At 42.8% G+C, this 26,295-nt stretch overlaps 1 protein-coding gene across 3 annotated transcripts; it reads right to left on the bottom strand.

Annotated features, from left to right (window-relative positions):
* Positions 1-433: 433 nt before the first annotated feature.
* On the bottom strand, positions 434-25,941 carry nap1l1 (nucleosome assembly protein 1-like 1). 3 transcript variants are annotated; one of them, XM_072453290.1, is made up of 16 exons: positions 25,857-25,941; positions 21,915-21,953; positions 16,899-16,987; positions 14,841-14,943; positions 13,562-13,703; positions 12,686-12,778; positions 11,510-11,638; positions 10,750-10,821; positions 10,525-10,664; positions 9,516-9,661; positions 9,420-9,439; positions 8,549-8,671; positions 7,810-7,842; positions 7,683-7,733; positions 6,483-6,515; positions 434-3,899 (listed from the first exon to the last, which is right to left on the bottom strand). In XM_072453290.1, the coding sequence occupies exons 2-15, from the start codon at positions 21,929-21,931 to the stop codon at positions 6,510-6,512; spliced, it is 1,164 nt and encodes a 387-aa protein (XP_072309391.1). In that variant the 5' UTR covers positions 21,932-21,953; positions 25,857-25,941; the 3' UTR covers positions 434-3,899; positions 6,483-6,509. The 3 variants fall into 3 exon arrangements, with proteins under 3 accessions (XP_072309391.1, XP_072309388.1, XP_072309389.1); XM_072453287.1 differs by lacking the exon at positions 6,483-6,515; XM_072453288.1 differs by lacking the exon at positions 6,483-6,515 and having other exon boundaries at positions 12,698-12,778.
* Between the last annotated feature and the right edge of the window lie 354 nt (positions 25,942-26,295).

Here is a 26,295-nt window from a genome sequence, read left to right as displayed (position 1 = left end):
CAGGGGGCCCACGTTTCCAGCAGGGGGTAGGGTCCTCTCCCCTCCGAGCCTCAGAAACACTCCGTTCTGAATCTCCTCCATGTGCGATTGAGAATCTTCAGTTTATCAACTCCAGACTCGCTCCGATCCCGTTTAATCACGACTAGACGACCTGCTGAGATCTGGTCATGCGTTTGGTGAAATGTGGAGCGGTGGCACCATCTAGTGGCGGAACGGGGCAATTTCCAGCGTGTAAAGCAGTTTTTTTTCACTAGTTCTAAAACATAAGCCAAAACCTAAGTGTACTCAAGACTTGACTGTAGATATTTCTGAGAGTCTAGTTTGGCCTAAATTGAGTACTCCCTCCACACCCGATCGCCATGGAGACCAGCAGGAAACAGGAAGTCACAGTGCACCTTTCACATGGGTCACAAAACGACAGCAGCCCGTTGAGTCCGTGTTTACTGAGTTTATTGATGAACACACACAGTTATCGAGTACAACAGTATTTAAAGGAGCCGAGCATTTGGCTTGGACAACAGCTGCTCGGGGTGAGGCTTCAGCGCCCCCTGCAGTTCAACTCAAACCGCCACCACAAAGATGCCGCAGTGACCAGAAAACCCTGTGGACGAACGATGGTCAAAACCAACGAGACGCGCGCGACGGACGAGCTGCGTGGCATCGGAAACGTACACACGAGCGCACAACAGAACGGACAACACGCCGAGAGAACATCGTGCGGTCAGATGTCCACGTTAAAACGCCCGCGACCACGTTCGCTACGTCGTGACTCAAAAGCGGCGATGGTTACGATCATTTCTATGGCACGTTTAGTTTATTGCGACGGTTCAGATTCAGTGACTGAAGACTTCAAAATGGAGAATATTCACTTTAAAGTTTAATATTGAATATTTAGGAGTCAAGAGCACAGCTGATGAAAACAGAATTTACTTTTAATTATGCCGCCGACTTTTTAAAAAGGTCTTTCGTACGCGCTTTAGTCACTATTAGAATAACCGCATTTATAAGCATTAAAAGCATGAATAAGACATCGTAAACCGCAATATTGGACAAACTGCTCAGGAATAGAAACGGGTCCATTGACTTCCAGTTCAAAACTGCAGAACTGAGGGGATGTGGGCGGGGATAGGGGATGGGTGAGAACAGGCCTTTGAGCACAGGGGACACAGTTGATAACTGGATACATTATAATTTTACACAAATCTACTTCTTCATCGGGTCAAAGTTTGGTAGTCTCATGTTTAAAGGAGGTTAAGTTTTAGTCTTTATAAAGTGCACAAACGAGGCTTTTCCAGAGGCGCGTTCACTTGCTGGTTACCATGGAGACGTTGGCGTACTGCACGGAATGCCCCACAATGAGACTAAACTCTTGTTAAACGTCAAACTGCGGAACTTTCTACACAAAGCGGCAGCAGATCGACACATTCATGAGACGAGCGGCTGGAAGACGCTCCGTCCAGAATGTTACGCAGTGAATCTTTAGGTCAAGTCGAAGACGGCGCTCCGGAAGTCGCAAAAAGGTCGAGCCAAGACGGAAAAAAAGGAGTTTGTAGCCATCTTTTGGTGCTATGGCATTTTTTATTAAGACAGACGATCTTTAAATTGACGTTCTGGGATGCTCGTTGACGTTTCCGAAACCGCGCGGGTCGACAAAAAGGAGGCGGGGCTTGGGCCTCCAGACGGACATATTGCTCCAACGTGCCTTTAATTCAGAAACTCTTTCACAGTGATCGGAGTCCACAGGGAAATGGATTGTTGAGGTACAAGTAGATTAAAAGAGGAATTACAATCAAACACAACAACAGGGGGCGCTTTAGCCAACAGTGCCACGCCCAAAATCCTCTCGGAATAAGATGGTTTTAACAAATTTGTACATGTTCCGGATTTCTACAGTTTAAGTGAAAGTTAAATTGCGTTTTGTTCCCGTGTAATAGAATGGTTTAAATTGTGTTTGGGACAATTTAAATATAATTAACGAGTTCTTATTTAAACTGAACATTATGCATTATGACACTCTTCCCGGTCAATATAAACCCAGTTTTAGTTCTAGTTTTAAATAAAAACCTGGCGCTTTAATGTCTGAAAACACTTTTAATTTCGTGTCATAATTTACAAAATCATTCAAAGCCTCATTTCAATTTTATTTATTCATTTTAGGCCCTTTGTGCTTCCCGTAGACTCATTTAAAACTCTGGGTTACAAAGTGCTGGAATATTAAGAGATTCTGCTGCCGAACGACAACGCCACCTACAGGACATTTACACAAGTGTACACAGTACCATAGAAAACATACAACAACCTTTTGCTTTTTTAAACCTTCAGGAACTAAACAAAATCCTCAAATAATCTCCAGTGGAAGATTTGTTTCCAATTTGAGCGATGGATTCCAGTTAAACGCTAAAGTCGCCAAAGTGTTGATTGGGGCCACCTGTTGTAAATTGGATGCATTTGGGGAAAAAACTTTTAAATGAAGGAATTGTACAGAAAGTGTTTTAGACGTAGCTTATTCTAATTTGTTTATAACTCGAAAAGCCTTTTGGAACGCAATCGGAGAATTTAACAGAATAAAATCGTTGACGGAGAAACTTTAAACGATAAATTGGAAAAGTGTTTCAATCAAGACCAAAAGTTTTTTTTTTTCCAGGCTTAATTTCCCCAGAAACCTTTAAAACCAGTACTAGTCACTGGAATGTTTAGAGTTCGGAAAGTTCAAATCAAACGTTGAATGGAATTGTTACGAGGAAACGCCAAAACGTTGAACTCTGTCGAACGGTTCCTCGACGCCGCGAGGAAACCGTTTTTAAAGTCGTTAAAACGTGCAGATTTCTCACACGCCATTTCGACTTAAGGAGCGAGGTTATCCGAGTTTTGAATTTTATCCACGCGGCGTTCAAACCGACAGCTGCTGTCTAAGATCAAAAACAACAAGACTTCACGAGAATCCAGACTAGTTTGAGCAGTGATAGTTCATGCTTTTGCCCCCGGCGCTGCTAAACACCCCCCCCCCCACACACACGCTGAAGTCACTCCACCAGATCATGAACGCTCTAGTCCTTTGGTCTTTCACATGAGCCCGTTAAACCTAGAAACGTGTCAAATAAGTGAATAATTCTTACTCGTGTACAAGATAAAGGCAAAATAATCTAGAAATGTAATGATTTTCCTTCAAATTAAATGTGAACAGGTCTTAATGTCTTACTGTACAGGCTCGCCTCGCCACAGAGCTGTAACGTTTAAGTTGAATGCCATATGGTGGAACATTATACAGGCAAAGTGATATCGCCATGGAGACGAGCAAGTGTGACTCAGAAATGGTAAATAGTGCACTTTTACAGTTTATTTTGCATTTTTTTAAATCAAACAGATTATTTAGCCTTTAAAGTACATTCAAGTTTCTAATTTTGACCAGTTTCTTACTTGAATAAAAATGGTCAAATCAAAAAAAAAAAAAAAAAGGAGCAATTTTAACATGCTTTTTAATTAAAATGTGGATATTAACTCGAGCAGTATTTTTAATGAGCTTTGACCAGTGGAAATTAGTTTAGAACTTTCAATAGGTCAAATCTGATTAAAACCCTGTGGTTTTTCTGACTGAGTGACTGGAGCTGTGGTGCGCGAGTGTTTGCAGTGCAGTCTCTATTGTACAGAAGAGAGGAACAAATCTATAGAATAATAAAATACTATGTATACGAGCCGACGCCCCAGTTACCGCGAGTTTTCATATAACAAAAACCTCAAAATCATTTCAGTTTTTTTTTACTTCAAATTCTCTACCAAGAAAAATACAAAACATTATAAGGCGTAAGTAACTATTTTTAAGTTGTTTTTTTAATATGTTTGTGGATCCAGGAGCCGAGGACACTTCACTGCTGCTTGCACTCGGCCGGAGGAGCGTCTTTCTGTGGGAACAAGAGGGAACGCAAACATCACCTTTAACCAGAGACCAGCCAATCAGGAGACGAGACATCACGTTTAACGAGACCAGCCAATCAGGAGACGAGACATCACGTTTAACGAGACCAGCCAATCAGGAGACGAGAACATCACGTTTAACGAGACCAGCCAATCAGGAGACGAGACATCACGTTTAACGAGACCAGCCAATCAGGAGACGAGAACATCACGTTTAACGAGACCAGCCAATCAGGAGACGAGAACATCACGTTTAACGAGACCAGCCAATCAGGAGACGAGAACATCACACTCAAGATTGTAGAAAAAGATTCAGTTGTATTGTTACTCTTAAGATACGTTTCGATTCTCATCCAAGAGTCATTTTCAATCTGCGAATCAGGACCGGGAACTCAAGATATTTACCCTCCTCTAAGTTGGCCCTGCCCACCCTGATCTGATAAAAAGGTGTTATTGGTTTCACCAGAAACTAAACCGCTTTGTTTCAGCCTCCTATTGTCACTGACTCCTCCCTCTCCTCCCTGTGTAACCGATTAGGCTGATGGTCCAGTAAAGGACAGATGGGAAACAGGTTTAGTTTCTGGTGAAACCAATAACACCTTTTCATCAGGAAAATGAAAGTAACTATTTTACTTAGAGTAAAATTAATATTCGAGTTCCCATTCCTGATTCGCAGATTGAGAATGATTCTTGGATGATTCGAAATGTATCATCTTTTTAAGACAATCCAGATACAACAGAATCCTTTTCTACAATGGAACAGTCCTGGACGAATGAGGCGTTACACCGATGTCACGCTTAATGAGTTCAGACGAGCCAATCAGGAGAAGAAAACCTCATTTTCAACGAGTTCAGACGAGTCTCAAAGGAGCGCGGAAATAAAAGGACAACAGAGAATCACATTTAAAAAACAGGATTTTTGTGTTAAAATTCTCAGGAATCTTGTCTAAAGTAAAACCAAATCCTGAAAATGAACAGCTTAAAATTCTATCGAAATGAAGACCATGCAATTATGTTGAACCTTTAGAATGTCAATGACTCATTGTGGTTGAAACAAATTAAAGCTTCTGAACTCTAATTTACATCCAAATTTGACGAACGTGCAGGGATTAACAGATTTAATTCAAATGTAATTGTGAGCACAAGGATCTGCTTCAGTTTGTAAAAGTTAAGATACTTTAGAGTTCAGATGTTGGCGAACTTCGTCAGGACAATGACATCAATATTATTAAGAGCTACATTCAATGAGGATTTTTCCTGCCCCACTCTAACATTGATTTTCAATTTAGTAACAGATCTTGCCATTTAGTGATCCATCTCCACCCCGAGTGACAAGTGAACATAAACCCCATTTACGGGTTAGTCACTACAGCGAGCCCCGAGGCGCCATGCAACCAGGAAGTACAAGTCAAATCATTCACAAGCGTCTACAATCCATTCACAATCCATTTAGGGCGAGCAAAACGGTTAAACTGTCGGCAAACCAATTTGTGTCGTCATCTCCTAAAGTTTGTACCTCTAAAATAATATTAGATCAAATAAACATAACAAGCAGATGATCCATGACACTTAAATAAAGTCCATCGACATGAAAAAGACATCACAGACCATAAAACAAAACAGTTCAACATACAGAAACATACGAGAGTTAGCCCAGAGTTAGCCCAGAGTTAGCCCAGAGTTAGCCCAGAGTTAGCCCAGAGTTAGCCCAGAGTTAGCCCAGAGTTAGCCCAGAGTTAGCTCAGAGTTAGCTCAGAGTTAGCTCAGAGTTAGCTCAGAGTTAGCTCAGAGTTAGCTCAGAGTTAGCTCAGAGTTAGTCAGCAGCCAAACAGATGACACAGATCGGGGTGAAAGGCTCCGCTGCCCACACTGGCACCGCCCACAACTGATGACGTTTGGACTTGTCAGTAAATTGCAGTTGGATCCATATTTGTGGATCCCGGGTTTAAACAGAAGCTGAAGCCGTGTTTGAACCCTTTTATTTCAACGAGGATAAACCTGCTGAATGATCTAGAAGGATTTAGTCTTGGCCTCAGAGGAAACCTACGCCCACATTTAAACTTTACGCGCAAGGTTATTGTCCAAGTTTGAATTGTTTGTCAGTGAACCAGTAGCCATTATCCATATTTAAGATGAACCTAACGTCTGATGCCTCACAATGTCGTTTGCTTATGCACCAAAGCCTCTGGCACCAGCTAGATTCTAACTGCAGTGTTTCATTAAGGATTCTTCTACTTTAAACTGTCAAAATACAACTTAATTTTGTGACACTAGAGGCAAATTCTTCTCAAATGGTTGGCGCATATAAAAATTATATTTAAAACGAACTCAAACCTATGGAAATTGTGTTTAATTTGGGAGATTTAAATCACCCACTTTAAAGAACTCGGATTATACTCCGTTTAGGGGTTTTCCATGTATCGCCATCAAATTTCCCACCATAAACGTGTATAAACCCCCATAGTACCCCAACGGTGATCAGATTTGGCACTCGTCGGGCCGATATCGCGGTGCCAGCGTCAGCAGAGGGCGCGGTGTGAGTAGGCGTGGCAGAGGAGGCGTTTACCTACCAGGACAGGTTATTCTACCGTCACCACTTAAACCTGGTGAGGAGAGATCGAGAGGAGGAGCTGACACAAGGATGCAAAAGTGACTCAAACATTCAGAGTCGAATCAGAAGAGAGATGTGTCGGGGGCGGAGCCATGCGGAGTCATTGGACATTGGAGTGAACTTCTTCTAGCCTTAGATGTGGAGTAAAACCCCCTCATACCAGAGATGGGACACGCATTATGCATCGTTAGAGCTTTAAACCGACTTAAGTCACGTTTGGACCTAAATTTTACAGTTAAAAACACGATTTAAGGCTCAAGTCACATTTACAGTAGTTTTTCTTGGTAATATTCTGCTCAGGGCTGGCTGTAGGGACTAAACGGACAGTACCATCGATATACGATTAAACTAAAGTTTCAGCTAAGTTATACTTTGTGTTTATTTTCTTTCTTTAAACATTTAATAGAAAAATCTAGCAACCCTACATTACAGAGTTTATAATTCTTTAATCACCGACTTCAGGTTTTTGGAAATAGTGCCCCATTTCTAACCTTTTGGTTTCGCTTTAATGTTCACCCTAAATATCTGGGTCAAAAAAAGCCTAAAGGGGTAAAAAGATGAAACGATCAGATTTAAATTAGTCTAAAGTTGGAAGGTTGTTTAGTTCTAAAGAGATGAAAACATCCAGTGCAAAGAAATGGCAGAAACAGGGCTGTAAAGTCACTTAATCCTTTCATTTTAACAGATAAACCTCCTTTAATCTTTACATTCTGCTCAAACTATTGAAACTAAACCACACCCATAAGTGCTGTACAGCCCCAGCGTCGGGTCGTCTTGGGTTTAAGTGTGAAATGAATGGTTGAAATGAATAAAAGCTGAAGCGACCCAAAGCAGGCGCAGAATGCATGACCATCACGCGACCGCCACGCGACCGCCACGCGACCATCATGTTCTGTATGTTGAACCTCAGCTCTTCTCCACCCGCAGTGCCACACACTTTCACACCATCTGGTCATTTAAAGTTTGCTCAATACAAAATTCTGCAAATTTGATCTGCCTTTATGGATCTCATTTATTAAAGCAAAGTGAAGCATGTAAATAAGAATTTCTCTACAGCCTTTATGAAAATGGCATAATCGGTTATGATCGTGTGTCCTGGTCTTGCCACGGTGGAGAGAAGTGGAATGGACTTTCTGCTTAGTATAAAAAGAGGACATACCTTAGGAACATAGTCTGGGTCGTTTTCCTCGTCCGCCTCTTCCTCTCCCTCCTGCAACAAAACACCACCGTCTAAGAACTGATGCTGAAACGACATTTGATCGTGAATTGACGGTTTTGCTTCTCACCTCGTCATCCGCTTCCTCGCCCTCTTCATCGTACTGGCAAACGGGAAGAAAATGAGTCAACTTTAGTACGATTCAGTCAAATGCGTTTCTATTAGGTGAGATAGTGACAAATTATTCTTGCCCACACGAGTCAAAATCGGTTATTGAGGTGAAAAAAAACCCAATTATATAAAGATATTAGACGAGAAGGGATTTTAAATGATTTACTAAAATGACCCACAATCGTGTCGTAATAACCTAAGATAAAACGTCACTCTTGTTTAAAGATTTAAAATTGAACAAATGTTGTAATTAGCCCTTTCATACAGTATTTGTAGGTGTTTGATTTAAGTGCATATTTTACATCACACTGATAATTTGATACAATGACCAGGTTCAACATTTTCTAAAGTGAAGAGCACAAATTATGGATCGCTAAAGAGTTGAAATTTAGAATTTATAAAAGGGTAAAAAGGGGCTGTAGCTGATTTTTATAGTTTTGAAACGTGAAATACTAGTTGATATCAGTTTGCATGAAATAAAGTCAAATCTTTCAGTTAAAATGAAAGCGTCTGATTAGAGCGCGTTTTATTCTTAGAAGCAGGATGTTTGGCGTTAGCATGCTAATGTTTGCTAGCTTCATCCGGACTTCAAAACTCGATCTGGACTGAGTCTGAAATGTTTATAAACTGAATATTTAGGATGTTTGACACATTAGTTTGAGAGACAACGGTGAGAGAAACTGCTTCAGTCGACTCACATCGTCGTCGTCGTCCTCGATGGCCTCTCCCGTGAAGTAGAGCACGGCCCGGGGAACGATACGCTCGCGAATGAAGTGACCGATCTCGAAGTCTGCAGCCAGGATCGCCTCCGAGTCCTCGTCCTGGAAACACAATGACCACTTTAAAGAGTCCGTGGTACAGTTTAGTGCTACGGGAAAGCTTTTACACGAGGCAATCGCGAGGACGGGAAAGCTTTTACACGAGGCAATCGCGAGGACGGGAAAGCTTTTACACGAGGCAATCGCGAGGACGGGAAAGCTTTTACACGAGACGGGAAAGCTTTTACACGAGAGGACGGGAAAGCTTTTACACAAGGTAAACGCGAGGACACAAGAGAAGACTAAGTATCACCCTGACTCAGTGACGGGGTGGTGAGGTCGGACTGGGGAGAAAGAGCCTTTAAGCTGCTCTGAGGCCTTTGACTCTCGGCAAAGGAGAACAGTGGAAATATTTCTACTGCTGAACTTTTTAGATTCTGAAACAATTTTCAACCGCCTGATCAAGAAAGTCTACAAATGCCTCCATTATGACCGACTATCAACCACTCAAACTTTTATCTGGAAACGCCGATGTAGCTAAAAACACAGGTCTCAACTCTAATAAATGGTTTGGCGCTGGTATTTTGTCCCATTTTGATGACACCGAGGCTGGAAGTGGTATATTATGTTTATATTCAGTGTGAGACGTTTACCGTTGATATTATGTCTCAAGACTGACAAAGACCGGCACAAGCTTTATTCAGATGAAACGCTAAAACAGTGCTAAAGAATGAGTCATTTTCCTTGGTTCCCATTTTGGAATAATGAAGTTAAAAACTGCTTTAAATGTACTTAAAACAAATGAACTTACCAACTCTCCGCTTTCTGGGACTGTAAAAACAAAGACGCAGACGTTACTTTCAAGTCGCGCATCGTTAACAGTGCCTCGTTAGTGAACTGTGCTGACCTTCTGGAGGAGTGAAGAAGTTAAAAAAGGAGTCGTTGGGCACCGTCTTGGTCACTGTTCGCACGGTGCCACGGCCCTTGTGCTTCTGTTTCTTCTTGATTGTTTTCAACGTGACATTTTTACCCTTCGTCCACTCGATCGTGCAACTAAAGCAAAAATGGGAGCAGTATTAGCAACGCATCACACGGGCAAGTTCGATTGTAAGAAAGGACACAGAACAGCGTAGTCAAATATTGCGTTTATGACTCAAACTCAATGGTGTCGATTAGACTTCTTTAAACATTTTATAAAATGTGAGATTCGTTAGTTTAGCCGTTTATATTCGTTTTCCCATCAATTTATGCTCTTGTATGGACAGAAAATGTAGACGTGACAAATTGTTTCGCTAAAATAAAAGTATTAATTCTGCCAAAGTTAGTTTTGTAACAAACAAGATCTTCAATATCAAGTTCTAAATTTGCCTCAATTAGTCTTGGTATTTATTTTACTAATACATTTAGGCACGGACATTTTTAGCTTTTTATATCTTGTTCCTACTCATCTTGTTCTCACTTAAGCTGTGGAAACTGAACTGCCCAATCTGCTCCTAAGGGTAGTTTCTTATTTAACCCACTTCATACATGCATTTCTATGAGAAGTCTACATTAAAGTCTCAAAAAGGCTACATTTGATTTCAGGCATATTTTCAGTTAAATCTAGGTTCCTCTAACAACAAAGATGTCAAAATCCCCATTTTTTCATACCTCGTATGTCAACGTGAATATAAACCAGGTTGTCAATTGTTCTTGTTTAAATGTAACAGCGTGCAATTTTTTTTTTTTGGTTTTAAACTCGCATAAAATGCCTTTTTTCATTTTAAAAACCTCTTCCGATTCACCTGCAGAGTCTCACCCTCAAAAAGATCAAAAATTAAGACAGCAATAATAACGAGCAATTATTATTGCCCAGCCCCCCCCGTCCAGGCCCAGCCCTCCCCCGTCCAGGCCCAGTTTAAACACTTGGTCCTCACCCTGTGCAGCTCATGATCTCTGGGCCGTCGAAGGAGAACGGGTCGCTCTCGTCCGGCTCAGACCGCATTTTGTAGGTCTTGTTGAGGACTGTGTTTGAGAAGAAATCGTTTGGCTCGAAGTGGAACTCTAACGTAAAACTCTGAGGACAAAAAAGAACCAAAAAAGGCCAAAATCAGACTGCTGTTGAAGCCGTGGCGGGAGCGGTGCGGCGGGTTTAGTCTTACCATGGGCTGCCCTGGGTCTGAAAACTTCACTTTGATGTCTTGTAAATGTTTAAGGATGGGCTCGTCGTGCTCCTGAGAAGAAAACTATCAGGTTTATTGTTTGACTAGAACATGCGTATATATAAATGTCAGAAAGGACTTAGTAATGCATTTACAAAGAAAACAATTAGCAACAATTCCTTGAGTTGTATTTTGACAGTTAAGAGGCAAATTCTTCTCAAAACTTCTATTTTAAGACTAGGATAAATTAATGTCTTAAGAACAGTCAAAGCCCTGATAAAAAAACAACAAAATGTTAGAAGCGTACAAACGTGCCCGTTACAAAGACTACAATCCTGGAGAGGACGCAGTACATGTTGCTTCACTTGTCCAAAAGGTGGCAGTAAAACAACTTCTTTAACCTCATCGTGAGAATAAAAAGTCAAGTTTTTTGATTTGATGTCATAATGTCAGACGAGTGCAAGAGCCCGTGTTACTTCTTTTGATACTTCTTTCAAAACGCGGTACAGCCTCCAAATGTTGGACTTTAGCATTTGTTCAAGATCGGCTCCACAAAAACAACAATCACGATTTTGGAGTTGAATAATGGCACCATGAACCATGAACCAGGTCAACACTACTACATACTTAAACGTTATAACACAGCATTTGTATTTAGCTTATGTACGTCTACTAAACATGTTCTGATGCAACCGATTCTCGACCCGGCGACAGGACGTTCACACAGAAGGTCAAAGGCCGGGGGACAAACGGTACAAACCTGGAGCATGTCGCAGAGCAGGTCCACGTTCTTGAACACCGTGAGCCAGAACTCTGGGATTCCTTTGGGGTCTTCTTTCTCCTCGTCCTTTTTCTCCTCCTCCAGCTTCGCCTTCTCCTTCATCTCCTCCTGAAACGATCATGTCAATACAATCCTGAGAGAAACGCCACAGCCACCAGGTGGACAATGACAGTAATTAAGAGCGTATTTGCCAAAGCGAATCGTCACATCGAGGACTTCCTGCATCCAACAAACGCTCCACGCACCATGACCAGGCGAGGGCGTTTTCCACCAGTTTGCTCAACGTGGCAGTGCGTTTGTGAAGCAACCGCATCAGCCGCTTTTCGTCTCAAGTCGGTCGCCAAACCAAAAGTTCTCTGGTCCTTGGACGCTCTGGTGGTGCAGCGAGCAGCGTGTGAACGGCCAAAAGTAGAGTAAACAGAACTGCATCTAGAGGGCGCTCTGACATGTGTACGAAAACACATTTCTTTAGCTTTGACGTCTGTTTTTAGCAGTTTGCATCTGTTGTGGTAGTGTTTTAGTAGAATGAGTTTAGTTTCGCAGTTTTCAGGCAGAGCAAAAAAAAAAATGTCTGTTTGTCGTAACCCGACAAAAAAAAAAAAAAAAAAAAAAAAAAAAAAAAAAAAAAAAAAAAAAAAAAAAAAAAAAAAATCAGCATTTTGTCAAAAGGATGCTAAATAATATCTTCTCGCAAACTCACCGACCGTTTTTTCAAAAAAGCGCAGCGTTACATAATTTAGTATCACTGGAACTCACTAGAAATATTTTAAAGCTGAAAATGTCGCGAAAACCATCAAGAAATGAAACACTAACGAGAACTTCTCATTGACTGTAGAAGCCTGGCGGTCACTGCGGGTCACTGGCAGAATCAAAACATGGCGACGATTTGGATACTTTTTTTTTCCTTTGAAGTAAAAAAAAAAAAAGAATCAACCTACCTACAGACCCACTTGAAGAATGTTGGGTCTGGTTACAGCAAACCTACTATTCATTTGGGGCGGCCTCACTGGAGTTGGTAAAACAATCCCATGACCTGCCTCTGACTCGTGAGCACAAACGTGAGCGCAGCCGCACCGTGATCACAGGGCAGCGCTCATCGTTGCAGGTTTAGACGCCTGAGACCTCGGGTGTGTGCTGAGTCAATGCTTCCTGTACCTGTTTACTTACTGTCAGCTCTTCCTCGTCGTCGGCCTTCCACTCGCACTCCTCGTCCGTCGGCTCGTAGGCGGCTTTGACGATCTCGCTCCTCTGGAAAGGGAAAAACGCTGGTTCAGACTGAGGTACGGAGGTGTGACGGGCGGGGCAAACGAGAGTGGGCGGGACACAAAACGTGACCCGGCGGCCAACTGTAGCGCGTCGTTACTTTGGACAGTTCAGCGCCGCGTTGATCGGCCCGTCACAACAGCATTTTGACATTTGTTCAAAATAACTTGCAATCAAAAGGATATTGAAAATACTTTGACAGCAACACAAATGTCTCTAAAATGTATTTTTAAAAAAAGGATCTGTAATAAAGATTGGAAAGCAACAATACTGGAAATAATTACGTCAGTGATTTGAATGTGATAAAAGCTCCACTCATCATTTATTGAACCATATTTAGTATTTGTGACAGGCCGAGGTGGAATTAAAACAAATCTAATCAAAGGGTCAGATCTGTAAATAAATAAGTCATTGAGACTCAGATGTTTGTTAAATTGCAGCTCTGCTTTTCAACATTGATCAGTTAAAGTCAGAGTGAGTGACAGGTGGATTTAACCAATCACAGTGAAGCGTGAAACGGCACCTTTAGTTACATCTTAAAGTCGGAGCCAGGTCAAGTTTTTAAACTGTTCATGTGGGGGTTTCCTTTGAACTCATTTAAACAGTTGGTAAAGCAGCTACAGTCTCACGTGTGTGTGGGGGTGCAGAGGTCACAGGCGTGTGTGGGGGTGCAGAGGTCACAGACATGTGTGGGGGTGCAGAGGTCACAGACGTGTGTGGGGGTGCAGAGGTCACAGGTGTGTGTGGGGGTGCAGAGGTCAGTTTCACCTTATCAAAGAGCGGCTGGTACAGCGCGGCATACTTTCTCTCCAGCTCGTGGACCTCCTCGTAGAACTTGGCCTCGATGTGAGCGCACTTCACCTGCAGGTTCTTCAGAGCGTTGATGCGACGCTTCACCACCTTCGGTAAACTGCACCGGGGAAACGGACAAACATGAGGAGAGGTCACAGGCGCGAGCGGAGAGGTCACAGGCGCGAGCGGAGAGGTCACAGGCGCGAGCGGAGAGGTCACAGGCGCGAGCGGAGAGGTCACAGGCGCGAGCGGAGAGGTCACAGGCGCGAGCGGAGAGGTCACAGGCGCGAGCGGAGAGGTCACAGGCGCGAGCGGAGAGGTCACAGGCGCGAGCGGAGAGGTCACAGGCGCGAGCGGAGAGGTCACAGGCGCGAGCGGAGAGGTCACAGGCGCGAGCGGAGAGGTCACAGGCGCGAGCGGAGAGGTCACAGGCGCGAGCGGAGAGGTCACAGGCGCGAGCGGAGAAGTCACAGGCGCGAGCGGAGAAGTCACAGGCGCGAGCGGAGAAGTCACAGGCGCGAGCGGAGAAGTCACAGGCGCGAGCGGAGAAGTCACAGGCGCGAGCGGAGAAGTCACAGGCGCGAGCGGAGAAGTCACAGGCGCGAGCGGAGAAGTCACAGGCGCGAGCGGAGAAGTCACAGGCGCGAGCGGAGAAGTCACAGGCGCGAGCGGAGAAGTCACAGGCGCGAGCGGAGAAGTCACAGGCGCGAGCGGAGAAGTCACAGGCGCGAGCGGAGAAGTCACAGGCGCGAGCGGAGAAGTCACAGGCGCAACAATGCGATCTTAACAGTTAGTAACATGGGCACACTGCTGATATCCTGGGAATGAGGCTGCAGGTGTGCACTAGCGCGCAGGGAATGATTGACATGTGGGAGAACTACTCTGCTGTCCACGCCACGAGGAAATGACTGGTCACCAAAAATCCTGTTCAATCTTCAATATTGTCTTTTAAAAGAAAATTGATTTTTACATCTGCCGCGGGCCCCATTAAACGTCAAAGTTTATATATAAAACTAAACGGCTTTTGAGCATACAATGGCTTGTGTACAAAAAAACACAGAAAAGAGCTAACAAATTTAGGAGTTTTGGCTGAGTGTTGCTAGGAAACTTAATGATATACAAGCAAGAAATTATAAACTTTAAAAAACTGCAAATCTAGGATTAATCGGTGCCCTTTGTCTAAATTTGAAATTATCCTAAAAATGTCAATGACGCGTTGATTTACTCATTTCACCACAGGACGTTATATAAATACCTCTCGATGTATCCTGAGGGGGAGCCGTTCAGTCCGTCCAGTCTTTCCTGCAGCGCCGCCAAGATCTGTGGGTTCTGCATCATCTGTACCGTGAGCTGACGAGCTGGACACAACACACAACAGGGTCAGAGAGGCCTGACCAGAGGGGGACAATCACTGACCAGAGGGGGACTAACACTGACCAGAGGGGGACTAACACTGACCAGAGAGGGAGAAAAACTGACCAGAGAGGGAGAAAAACTGACCAGAGAGGGAGAAAAACTGACGAGGAGAAAAACTGACCAGAGTTAAAGATAAGTCAAATCAAGATTAAATTTGCAGACATATTCAACAGTCTGGAATATCCTAAAACGAGGTTAAATGACATGTTTTGTAAATATCTAACGTACATTAGATTTATGCCGCTGCAGAACAAGTCGTCCAATACATGAAACTCCGCCCACACGAGGACATGATTAGAACAAGTCCAAGAGCCACACTGTAGGACGAGTATTGACCCTCAGGGCTGGACGATATGAATAAAGTTAAAAAAAAAAAAAAACTACTCCAGGGCAATCACCATTTCCTGCACGAAAATACACTGCATTTAACGCAATTTCCTGGTGTTTGCCAGAAAACATGCTTTTATCATTTGGCTGTAGAACTCCATTTCAAAGACTCAAAGTTGATCACTGACCATACGACAAGATTAAATCCATACAAATGTAATTGCACAGTTCCCATAATGTCTTAGTATAAGACTATTGTGCACATTTGTTTCTCTGCTAACTGGAGTTTAGACCTGCACCAACTGTTTCTTTGCTTTCTCAAATTAACTTTATGTCAAAATGGAAACGTCAAGTAGTTTCTCTGTTGCTGCTCCGACTGTGGAGCTTTGCTAGCGTGTTTAAAAAGAGATAAAGGACACTTAAACTCAAAACAAATATTTCCCAAAACAGAATCAGAAACATAACCTCTCTCCTTAAGATGAGATCACCTTCTGTGCTCAGACACTCAGACACGACCCCCAGCCTGGAATCAAACCCTGGACGAAGCGATGAGCGCACACACCACTCCATCGCTGCAGGATTATAGCGTGTCATTTCAGCATCATCCAGTGGGCCCCGTTTAGCCTGGTCGAGCGCTGAAGAGGCCTCAGCTCTTGTGCCGGCGCGCTTTCTCTCATACAATTATAATCATGCCGCAGACGCAGCCTTAGTGTTTATAAGGCTAATCAAAAGCTGCTAAAAATAGAGCGGGCCGTATCCATCTAGAGGCCGGCACAAAGAGCTCAGAATAAACTGAGAAATCAGCCGTCAACAGACGATTAGTCCGCATGGAAACGGATTTGTGCCGCTTAACTTTAAAGAAATGTAGCAAAATTAGGCTGCACCAAATAAATTGTATGTTTACTGTAACACTACCAACAGTATAAGTGGGTCAGTAAATTTCTTTTAAACTTAAAATTCCAAATTTGTACATAAAATCCACCCATTTAATGATAATTAACTCCGATATTAACCAACAGCAATCAATCTCCTCTTTTTCACCTCCAAGTCCACGAGCACATCACGCCACGCATCAGTCTTAAAACCAAATCAACTTATTCTTAATTCTCACTCTGTTTCACCGACACACTGAACCGCACTCAACACACGTGTCGCCATTTTTTGATTCTGCCAGTGACGCGCAGTGACCGTCAGGCTTCATTTTCAGCTTCAAAATATTTCTAGCGCGTTCCAGTGATAAAATATTCAACACAACGCTTTTTTAGAAAAATTGTCGCAGAGTTGGCGAGATATAAGAAAACGTGACAAAGTCGGTCGGGTTACGGCAAACAGACCTTTTTTGCTCTGCTTTACTAAAAAGATAAATGTCCTTAAACAGCAGTGTATCGCTCTGACCACTGAAATATTCCTGCACATTTTGTCTACATTTCAAGAACTCAAAATGCTCAGGTTAAAATGTCATGAAACTGTTTAAGGTCAAACATTTACATCTCACTACGACAGATTTATCCAGATAAAACAACCGAAAGTAAAAGAAAAGCGAGCCGAGGAGGTTGAAATGTATTGAAACCTTTGCTGTTGACATCTTCTCCGGTCTCTTCTTCTTCCACCTCTTCCACGTCTTCCATGTCTGCGGGATCCATCTCCGCCTGCTCTTTACTGCACCAAACACAGGAAAATCAGGATTAGGAAAGACAAATGTGACAGCACTCAGTCAGCTTCCTATTAGACATTCTACAACACATTTTACACACAAATACAATTTAACACAGCATTTCCAGGTTAAAACACGACCTGCACAAACTTAAATAAATCAGTGAACGTGTCAAATGTTTTAGCACGGTCAAACATACGCAAGATATTCCAACAAACACTGCATCGTATCAATATTTCAAAAGCAGATGAAAATAATCAAATCCATTTAAGATTAAAGCGTTTTGTACTGCCAAATGTTCAGCTTGCTTTTTGTCCGTTTAATATACCCTGGGATAATGGTTCAAGTGCAGCGCAAACAATAGGAGAGACCAAACACAACCCTGGCGCACTCCTTTATCCAAAGTTTCCAAATAAGACTTTAAAAAAAAAATTGTTAATTTAAGTGACAAAGCAAGAAAATCAAACGATTGGACAATAAAAGACAAGCGGCTTAACCAAACAGTCTCTGGGGTCAAAACGATCCTTTACAACGGAAAACGCTGCACTCTGAAGTTACATTTCAGACTGCGCTTTCGTCCCAGAGTATTTCCAGCTGCTCGTGCTTCAAACCTCCAGAGATCAGTCTGTTCCGAGGCTTGTGCTGAGCCTCTGAAACTGGACTCCGCTCACTGCAGCTCCAGATCAATGCGTCACGGCAACAACAATGAGCCCCGAGTCACAGCGACGTCGAGCTTTTCTTATACGACGATCCTCTCTCCCGGAGCGACCATGACTGGCAGCTTCACTAATGCGAGACACGGGGGGCGCGTCCGTGTGAAATGTTTATTATTTGATGTAACTGGACAGAAGTAACGCAGACGCAACAGGAAGAACACAAACGCCGTTAAAACGAAGAATGGGGAGTTATTGGATTTCAATCTAAATTCTACAATGACATTCAAGAGCAAATCTGATCCATTGACACTCGCGCCAATCTCTTACTCAACGAATAATAAAGTAGCTTTGTCCAGGCAAAACTTTCGGATTTCCAAGTTAAGTTTAATTACATTTGACCTTTTATTGTAATTGTATCACCTCTTCAGATATTTAACTGTAGGCTTTATCACATTTAACTACAATAGAATCATGTTAATCTCTTCTGGTTTAACCCATGTTTTAAGTCAATGGTCCACAAACTTTGACTCATGGGCCAAATTGGGGTCTAAAATTTGGCCGAGGGGCCGGGCCAGGAAAATAAGGTGTGTTTATGTGAACTAATGAATTACTATAAAATTACAGGCAAAATTTGACCTGTAACTTGTAACAAAGCAACAAATGCAAGGCTCAATGTACTAATTATTTTCCAAATGCATTAAATAATGATTATCTGCCGGATTGAAAGGCCCAACGGGCCGGATGTGGCCCACGGGCCTTAGTTTGGGGACAACTGTTTTAAGTGGACAATTTTAAACTTTTGGCCAGTTCTGGTACACGTTTAGTAATGTACACGGCCAGTCATAAAGTCCAAACAGTACGTGAAACTGAGAAAATAGAGTATTTATTAAACCTGTTATCACCCACCTGTCCGCCGGCGAGCATTTTCTATATCTCAAATATTCTCTGATATCACTTTTATTTCCGTGGTCAATACCAGCAAGTTATACATCATTTTAAAGCTTATTTTCTCAACAAAACGAATATGTCATTGATTTACATTGAATAATATGCCCCAAGAAGCAATTGCCAATAGTTAGTGAGAAAGTCTCAACTTTTACAAACGCATGTCCTGTTTATGACGGACGAAACGGCTTTAATTCTGTACATCCTTGTACTCAGTCTGTCCGTAAGGAACCATTGAAAAACAATATCCACTTGTATTTTTCCTGAAGTTATCCGATTGAGATATTGTCAAGTAAACAAACTTTTCGTTTCTCGCCGGACGAGAATGCGCTTGTCCGGCGCATTTCTCCGTCCATAACAAATGACCTGTTTGACCTATAAGATAATGTTGAATATCCTTCTTTTCTTCAGACTGTTACCTACAGAATGAGACCAGCCACGATTTTTTCTTTCCACACGTTTGTTTGCTACAGCCTCCGCAAAAAAAAATGTGCCGCTTGCGACGCACATGTTTCCTCTGTTTACATCTAAATAGCGCCGCATGCAAATGACGTAGCAGACTTTGAATGACATTATTCTAGCCAATAAGATTAGCTTTAGAAAGAGGGGCGGGACAAAGGTCTTATTGACACAGAATCTTCGGTATTCTCGTGCGCAAGGCTCAGGTAAGGCCAGTAGAGCCAGATTTCTCGGCAGGATTTTGCGCATAACGTTTTCTGATTTTATTAGCCTTTTGGACGTGCATTTTGTTCAATATATATGTATTATTATACCAATATAAAAATAAATATAATTCTTTTTTTAACCTCTATATGGGAAATTCATGGGTAAACTCATATTTACACATTTTCACATATATTGTTTTTAGCAGTTATAATTGCTATTAGTGGCCTACAAAACATCAAAATGTATGTTTTATGATCATAGAGGAGCTAAAATTGTAATAAAAACAGTTTGGCACATATTTGATCACTTGTTCCGAATATACTTTTTGATACAAAAAGGTCAACAGCACCAAAATGTCTGTTCCTAGAGATCTGAAACTTTACACAGTTGTTGTCAACAAGATAAACATCATGTGCAGTGAACAGCATAAGTACACAATGAAATATGTCATGCTCAGGACCATTACAAATTGACAATATTCAGGCGAGACTAAAAAAAAGGATGTTTTGTTTATGTTTGGGCTTCTGTAGTGTAAGTTCTGAAGCCCTGACAGTGTGACATGTGCACATCTGCAGAAACTAGAAGGCCTAAACTTTCTAATGATGCATCACACTTGCATGTGGAACATAAGATCCTCTTTTAATAAGCAATGCCATTTGGGTCCAACCATTGTGCACAGGGCAAAAATAGGTGGATGGTAACAGGTTAATCACGCAAAGCAGCACAAGGACACAGCACATTTATGTAAAAAGGCAATTTTTTCTATCTACGTCATAAGGCGCTGGTACAGCTAGCAGCCCGGTGTAAACGCTCTTTTTCTCACACTTATCACGACAGTAATTGCACATGAATATGTGTCACGACAGCACAGATTGCACATGAATTGCTATTACTGTGAAATTCATGTGCAATCTGTGCTGTCGTGACACATTCATGTGCAATTACTGTCGTGATCACATTTATTTTTGTCTATGGGAGTTTTTTTTATTTATTTATAGATCTTCTACTGAAAGTGTTTTTCAGACTTCCTATAAGTGATCTGTTCTTCTGGATCTACCCGTGTTGCACCAATGAAATTTCCCCATGTGGGACAATAAAGGATTATCTTAATATAAAGAGATGCTTTACTCTCATATACCATGTTTTCATATAGATCGTTTGAAAATGTATAAAAAGTCACATATTTGAGACATTTAAATATGACAAATGAGCCAGGTTATATTAATGTAAAGGGAATTTGGGATTTCTTATTTAGTTTGAGTAAACAAAAGCGAAAATTTGTCTTAAAATTCTAATTTCCAAATTTTTAAGACTTAATAAATTAGTCTTAGAATCAGATAAATCCTTCAGTACGTTCAGTCAAAATCTGGTGTATTAGTTCTTTGTGTAGGAGCCACTTTAAGGGCTGATCTTTGTGTCTGATAGTTTCAATGTCAGAGAAATCTATAAATGAAGTGCAATCAATGAAATAAAAGTAAATTGGGAGCAGATTGGTTTTGCCTGCAGTGTCTCACCTCATTATGCTTTACACCTTCTGTTTTCAAACACGTCCTGAGTCCAAATCGAGTCTGAAAACTGTTCTCATTATCCTCCAACTCTGATATGAAGCAATCACATCTATTTTTATGTAGTGAGTGCATTTACATGTGCACGAACAACACTATTAACACAAATAACACTAATATGATGCGCTTTCATTTTACGTCCTTTTTGTGCGCGTGTCCATGTAACCTGGGTGCCGAGAACCCGGGTTACTCTCACCGGGATGTTTCATAGTATCCAGAGTACTGCGACGTGTAAACGCAGTATCCCAGAGTACCGTGACGCGTAAACGCAGTATCCCAGAGTACCGTGACGCGTAAACGCAGTATCCCAGAGTACCGTGACGCGTAAACGCAGTATCCCAGAGTACCGTGACGCGTAAACGCAGTATCCCAGAGTACCGTGACGCGTAAACGCAGTATCCCAGAGTACCGCGACGTGTAAACGCAGTATCCCAGAGTACCGCGACGTGTAAACGCAGTATCCCAGAGTACCGCGACGTGTAAACGCAGTATCCCAGAGTACCGTGACGTTTAAACACAGTATCCTTGAGTACTGTGACGTGTAAACGCAGTATCCCAGAGTACCGTGACGCGTAAACGCAGTATCCCAGAGTACCGTGACGCGTAAACGCAGTATCCCAGAGTACCGTGACGTTTAAACACAGTATCCTTGAGTACTGTGACGTGTAAACGCAGTATCCCAGAGTACCGTGACGCGTAAACGCAGTATCCCAGAGTACCGTGACGCGTAAACGCAGTATCCCAGAGTACCGTGACGCGTAAACGCAGTATCCCAGAGTACCGTGACGCGTAAACGCAGTATCCCAGAGTACCGTAACGCGTAAACGCAGTATCCCAGAGTACTGTGACGTGTAAACACAGTATCCCAGAGTACTGTGAGGTGTAAACGCAGTATCCCAGAGTACTGTGACGTGTAAACACAGTATCCTTAGGTCTCACGCATAGTTGCATAAAGGACCAACGCTGTCCAAACTTGGGAGGCAAAATGCTGTGTTTTTAGCACGTTACCGTCACAACGCGCTGCGCCGAGACGCGAACGCCGGTCGAAAAATGACTCCATCCGAAAGAAAACTATGATTAGTTAAACGTTAGTCACTCACTTGTCCATGTCTGCCATCTTTGCTGAGTCCAAAGTGAAGCTGGAGAGAGAAAAAACACAATGAGTAAAACCAGATCAAGTCAAAGAACTAACAATGAAACGGACACGTCGAGCGCAAACGAGAACAGAAAACTTAATCGCAATCACCGCATCGTGCATTGCCTGGAGCGCCCTCTACTGGACATTCCACTGACTACACATGTAAATATCAATTGGTTCTACAGAGCGTCTTTTATACAGACAGTCCTTTTAATTTGATCAGATTAAAAAACAACCAGACTAGAAAATGTAATTACACAAAATCTGATAATCTGCTGGTACAATTTTAATCACAATATTTTTGCGCCAAAAAAATAAATCTTAATTTTATACTGAAAATCGCTTTAAAGGTTCCATGTATTGCACGATTCTATTCAGTCCATCTGACGCAATCTTTAATTTAGACTGAGCACACCATGTACTTAATATTAGAATATTCAAAAATCAAATGCACGCAGTCGGTTACAGTCATGAATAGTTTTGATAAGGACAATTTACTTATTTTTAAAACTTTCTCTGGCATCGGAATATTTTTGGGCTCCATCACGATTTGAAAAATGTCTTGTTGGCTTTCAATACTGGGATTTATTTTCTGAACAGACTTTTAATCAGTTCCATCTGACACAAGCTACAATTTTTATTGACTTCTCCACTTAAAACTCCTGAGCTGATCTTTCAAAAGAAATTACCGAATCTCAATCAATTAAAATTTAAAAAACATTTTGCCGAGTCATGAAAGAAGACACTTTCTGCTGACCACAGGGCTCGTCACGTCCTAAAGATCAATATTAGAGCTGCCAGTTTCCTGAAGAATAAATCACTGTCACTTCTTGTGAACACAACATTTTAAAGTGTTTTAATGTTGCCTTACAGGGGTTTCCAGAGCCACAGTGCTGCCCCCTGCTGTCCTGGCATCATGGACTCATTCTGGCCCAATGTTGACACTGAAAACAAGTTTGATCTACACAAAAACGCAGCCTCATCAGTATGCGTGAAGTCAATAGTCGGGAGAAATTCGGTTTGCCTTAAGTTTATCCCATTTAAAAGTGTTTTTTTTGGCATAAAACCTTTCCCCAGTATCAAGACAACAGATGTCTAAATTAAACTATACAACTTTAGACAGTTAAATGAGCAAATCAGTTTAATTAAGTTCTAAGCTGTTAAACACAATCAAAAGCATTAGTATAACGGCCTCACGCAGTAACTAAACCCACACTCTCTGGTGTCATGAGGTCTGGAACAGTAAACACCGTAAACATTTGCCTAAAGAACAAATGAAGCTACACATCCATCTGCGAATGGAGGCGCAGCAGTTACACACTTGTTTGTAGTGCTCTATATAAACATGTTCAGCTCCACATTCAGCAGTTTGTTCCATTTGTTTTTTGTACATCTAATATATTAGGGGAATGGTTCAAGCACAAAGCAAATAAGGAGAGACCAAGCACAACCCTGGCTCAGCCCTCTTTCCAAAGTCAGTGGGTCTGTCAAGTGGCTGCTAAGACTTTACAAAATCGTTTAACAGAAAGAAAGAAAATCAAACGTATAAATTGTTTAGTGAACTACGCGTTGGGGGCTAAATATTAAACACATTTACCCTTCTTTGCACTGTTGGGGCCATTTTTGCAATACTACGAATGTGAGACGTATAAAAAAAAGGTCAAATAAATAACTTCAATCACTCATTAAACTACAAAACTGAACAAGGCTTGTGAGCAGTGCCCATGGTCAATTAAAGCCATGCATGTGAATACCAGTGATTAGTTAAGATATCCTTTCATGGTTTGAACATCCGGTTCCCACGTACTCAAGTTTGGATTCTGCTTTTTATTTGCCGCATCTCATCTTTAACGGTAACGCACGTTCAGAAACGGTTTCACGGATGAGTCGTTATCCTAGAAGTCGTTCCAAATAATATAGTTCATGGCATATTCCGTGGCAATTGTATAACACAGTTAAACATGTCATTATTTCTTTATAACCGAGTTGGAGAGTCAAACTGTCAGACTCAAGGGTCCCAGAGCGCCCCCTGTCTGCAACTCTCATTCTGCAGGGAAAAAAAATATACGCAGTGGGGAAAAAGTAGAAACTTGGAGAACCACAAGGACAGACCCTATTCCCACAGACTGGACCAGGACTGGACAGAGTTAGGTTTTCAGTTTTATTTTAAAACTGAGATTTTAAGACGGTATTTACTAAACTTGACATTCATTAAAACTATTCTAACACTGTAAACAGATAAAAGTATTAACCGCCGGGGGCTCGGCGGGAAACACCAGGTTATTCCACTGCTTTTCTGTCTCCGCTTTTACAATGTTTATGCTAATGCATCCCAGTACGTTAAGACGAACAAACACTGCCAATTTCCAGGGTAAAGGACCTGGATGGAGCTCAATAACAATCCGTTACCATGGAAATCCGCCATGTTTGTCGCTTGTTTGTGCTTGATGAACATTTAAACAAAAGAGAAACACTCCAAAAGTAAACAAAAGCAGAGGGAAAACCCTGATAAACGGCTGTAATTATACGTCTCAATCTACTGCGTTAGAGCACCAGGTTAATTATTAATTCACATGTTAAAATCTCTATCATTTCAACATTGGACCGACTGAAACGCTCAAAACACTTTAAAACTCCCAAACAAAGGGCCACAACATCCTCTGGACACGTCTCACTGGAAAACTACAAGACACATCACCGTGTTTAGCCCGTGAGCAGCTGAATAACCCGTTCAGACGCAGAATCACGCACTCGTGGGACAGTCCCGGGTCGATCCGCGGTTTGTCCCCCTCTTTCCGCGACCACGTGTTGCGTGCCCCACTCGGGAGACACTCGAAACGTCCCCCCCCCCCAAACCCGGGACAGCTCCCCGCGGCGCGTCGCAGCCCCGCGTTACACGCAAAACACGTTAAATGCACAAACCGGACGGTCCCCGGTGTTCGCGGAACTTTCCCCCCGCGATAAACACGACAAGGTAGCGCGGGAAAAGGGGCCAACTTTAGCCCGGCCTTTAGCCTCCTGTCACTGGAGGATGCGCACGGATGCTAGGTGCGGCTAACGCTAGCTTTAGCTGCTGCGTGTGCCCAGTGGGAGGAACTCGTCACGGACAGCGCCAACACGGGGCTTTTTAACCGGGTAACGGGAGCTACATAACGCGGGCATCCTTTGAGGCACATGCCAGCCGCGTGTGGTCGATTCCCGAGGGCTAAACGTGCTAAAAAAGGGCTAAAAATGCTACATTAGCCGCTGGAAAAGAACAGAACATCCGCGGTTTTCATCATCAACATCCCCCAAGAAAACGAGGTCGAGCACTTGGAAAACACGTGTCAACATCAAACTAAACGGTTTAAAGTCTGCAAAACGTGTCATTTCTATAAACATAATTAAATACAAACAGAAAATTGATCATTGCAAGCGATAGATGCAATTTTCTTGATTATATTCACACCTTTCAGACAAGGCCGTGGGTTAAATCTACTCAAACACACGCATTTATTCTCACATAAAGTGTCGTTATTGAAGCTGATCCTGGTTCAAACGTGTTCAAGTCCTAGTTTAGTTCTAGTTAAGACATTTAATCCGCGCGTGGTCCTGGTTTAGCGCGTGTTTAGTCGCTTTTCCTCGTGGCGTGGTCGTGCGTGTTTTGTTTGGGGCCCACGTTTAGTCCCGGATTAAAAAGTCCCGGCTCAATCCCGGGTTCTGTCACCGCGTCACCCCCAAAAAAGAACACGTTTGGGGGCCAAAAAGAACCGTGACGCGCGCGGTGTCAATGGCCGCGCGACGTGCCGTGACTAGCATCGTTAGCTCGGCTCGTCCTGAGAACCAGCCGCCGCCGCTACAAACGCACGAAAGCGTTCCCCCGCAGTGTTCCCCGCGCGCCCGTGTCCCCGGCGGGGCCCGTTACCTGCGCGGTGCGGGGGCCTGGAGTGATGGCGGGCGGAGGGGCACTGGAGAGGCTGCGGCGGTGATGTGTCGGGTCCCGGTGCGGAGAGAAGCCAGTCCGCTCTGATGGCGGTAAAAGGGGAGCCGGAGCCCGCCGCGCGCGCTCATATACCGCCCACCTCCGCGCGCGTAAAAGAGACAGGCGCGCGAGGCGGCGAGAGGGGGCGGGGCCGGCCGAGAACCCACGCGCAAAACTGACACTAACTTATTGATTTTGCGATATTTTAGTTCTATTTTTGGTCCGGACGCGGTCGCGGAGGTGTTTAGTGCCAAGTTACGTTTCACTTTGGCGTAATTTATGCGGTGGAGGAAGACGCGCGCGGTTTGGTCACTTAAAGGCACAGTACGTGACATTTAGCCGAAAGATAAACTATAGAAAAAAGGACTTTGGACGAAGTGGG

The sequence above is a fragment of the Eucyclogobius newberryi genome, unplaced genomic scaffold (assembly GCF_026437365.1).
Source record: "Eucyclogobius newberryi isolate DKJ021-1_F unplaced genomic scaffold, fEucNew1.0.hap1 SCAF_2, whole genome shotgun sequence".
Classification (NCBI taxonomy): domain Eukaryota; kingdom Metazoa; phylum Chordata; class Actinopteri; order Gobiiformes; family Gobiidae; genus Eucyclogobius; species Eucyclogobius newberryi.
This window is presented reverse-complemented; position numbering and strand designations above follow the sequence as displayed.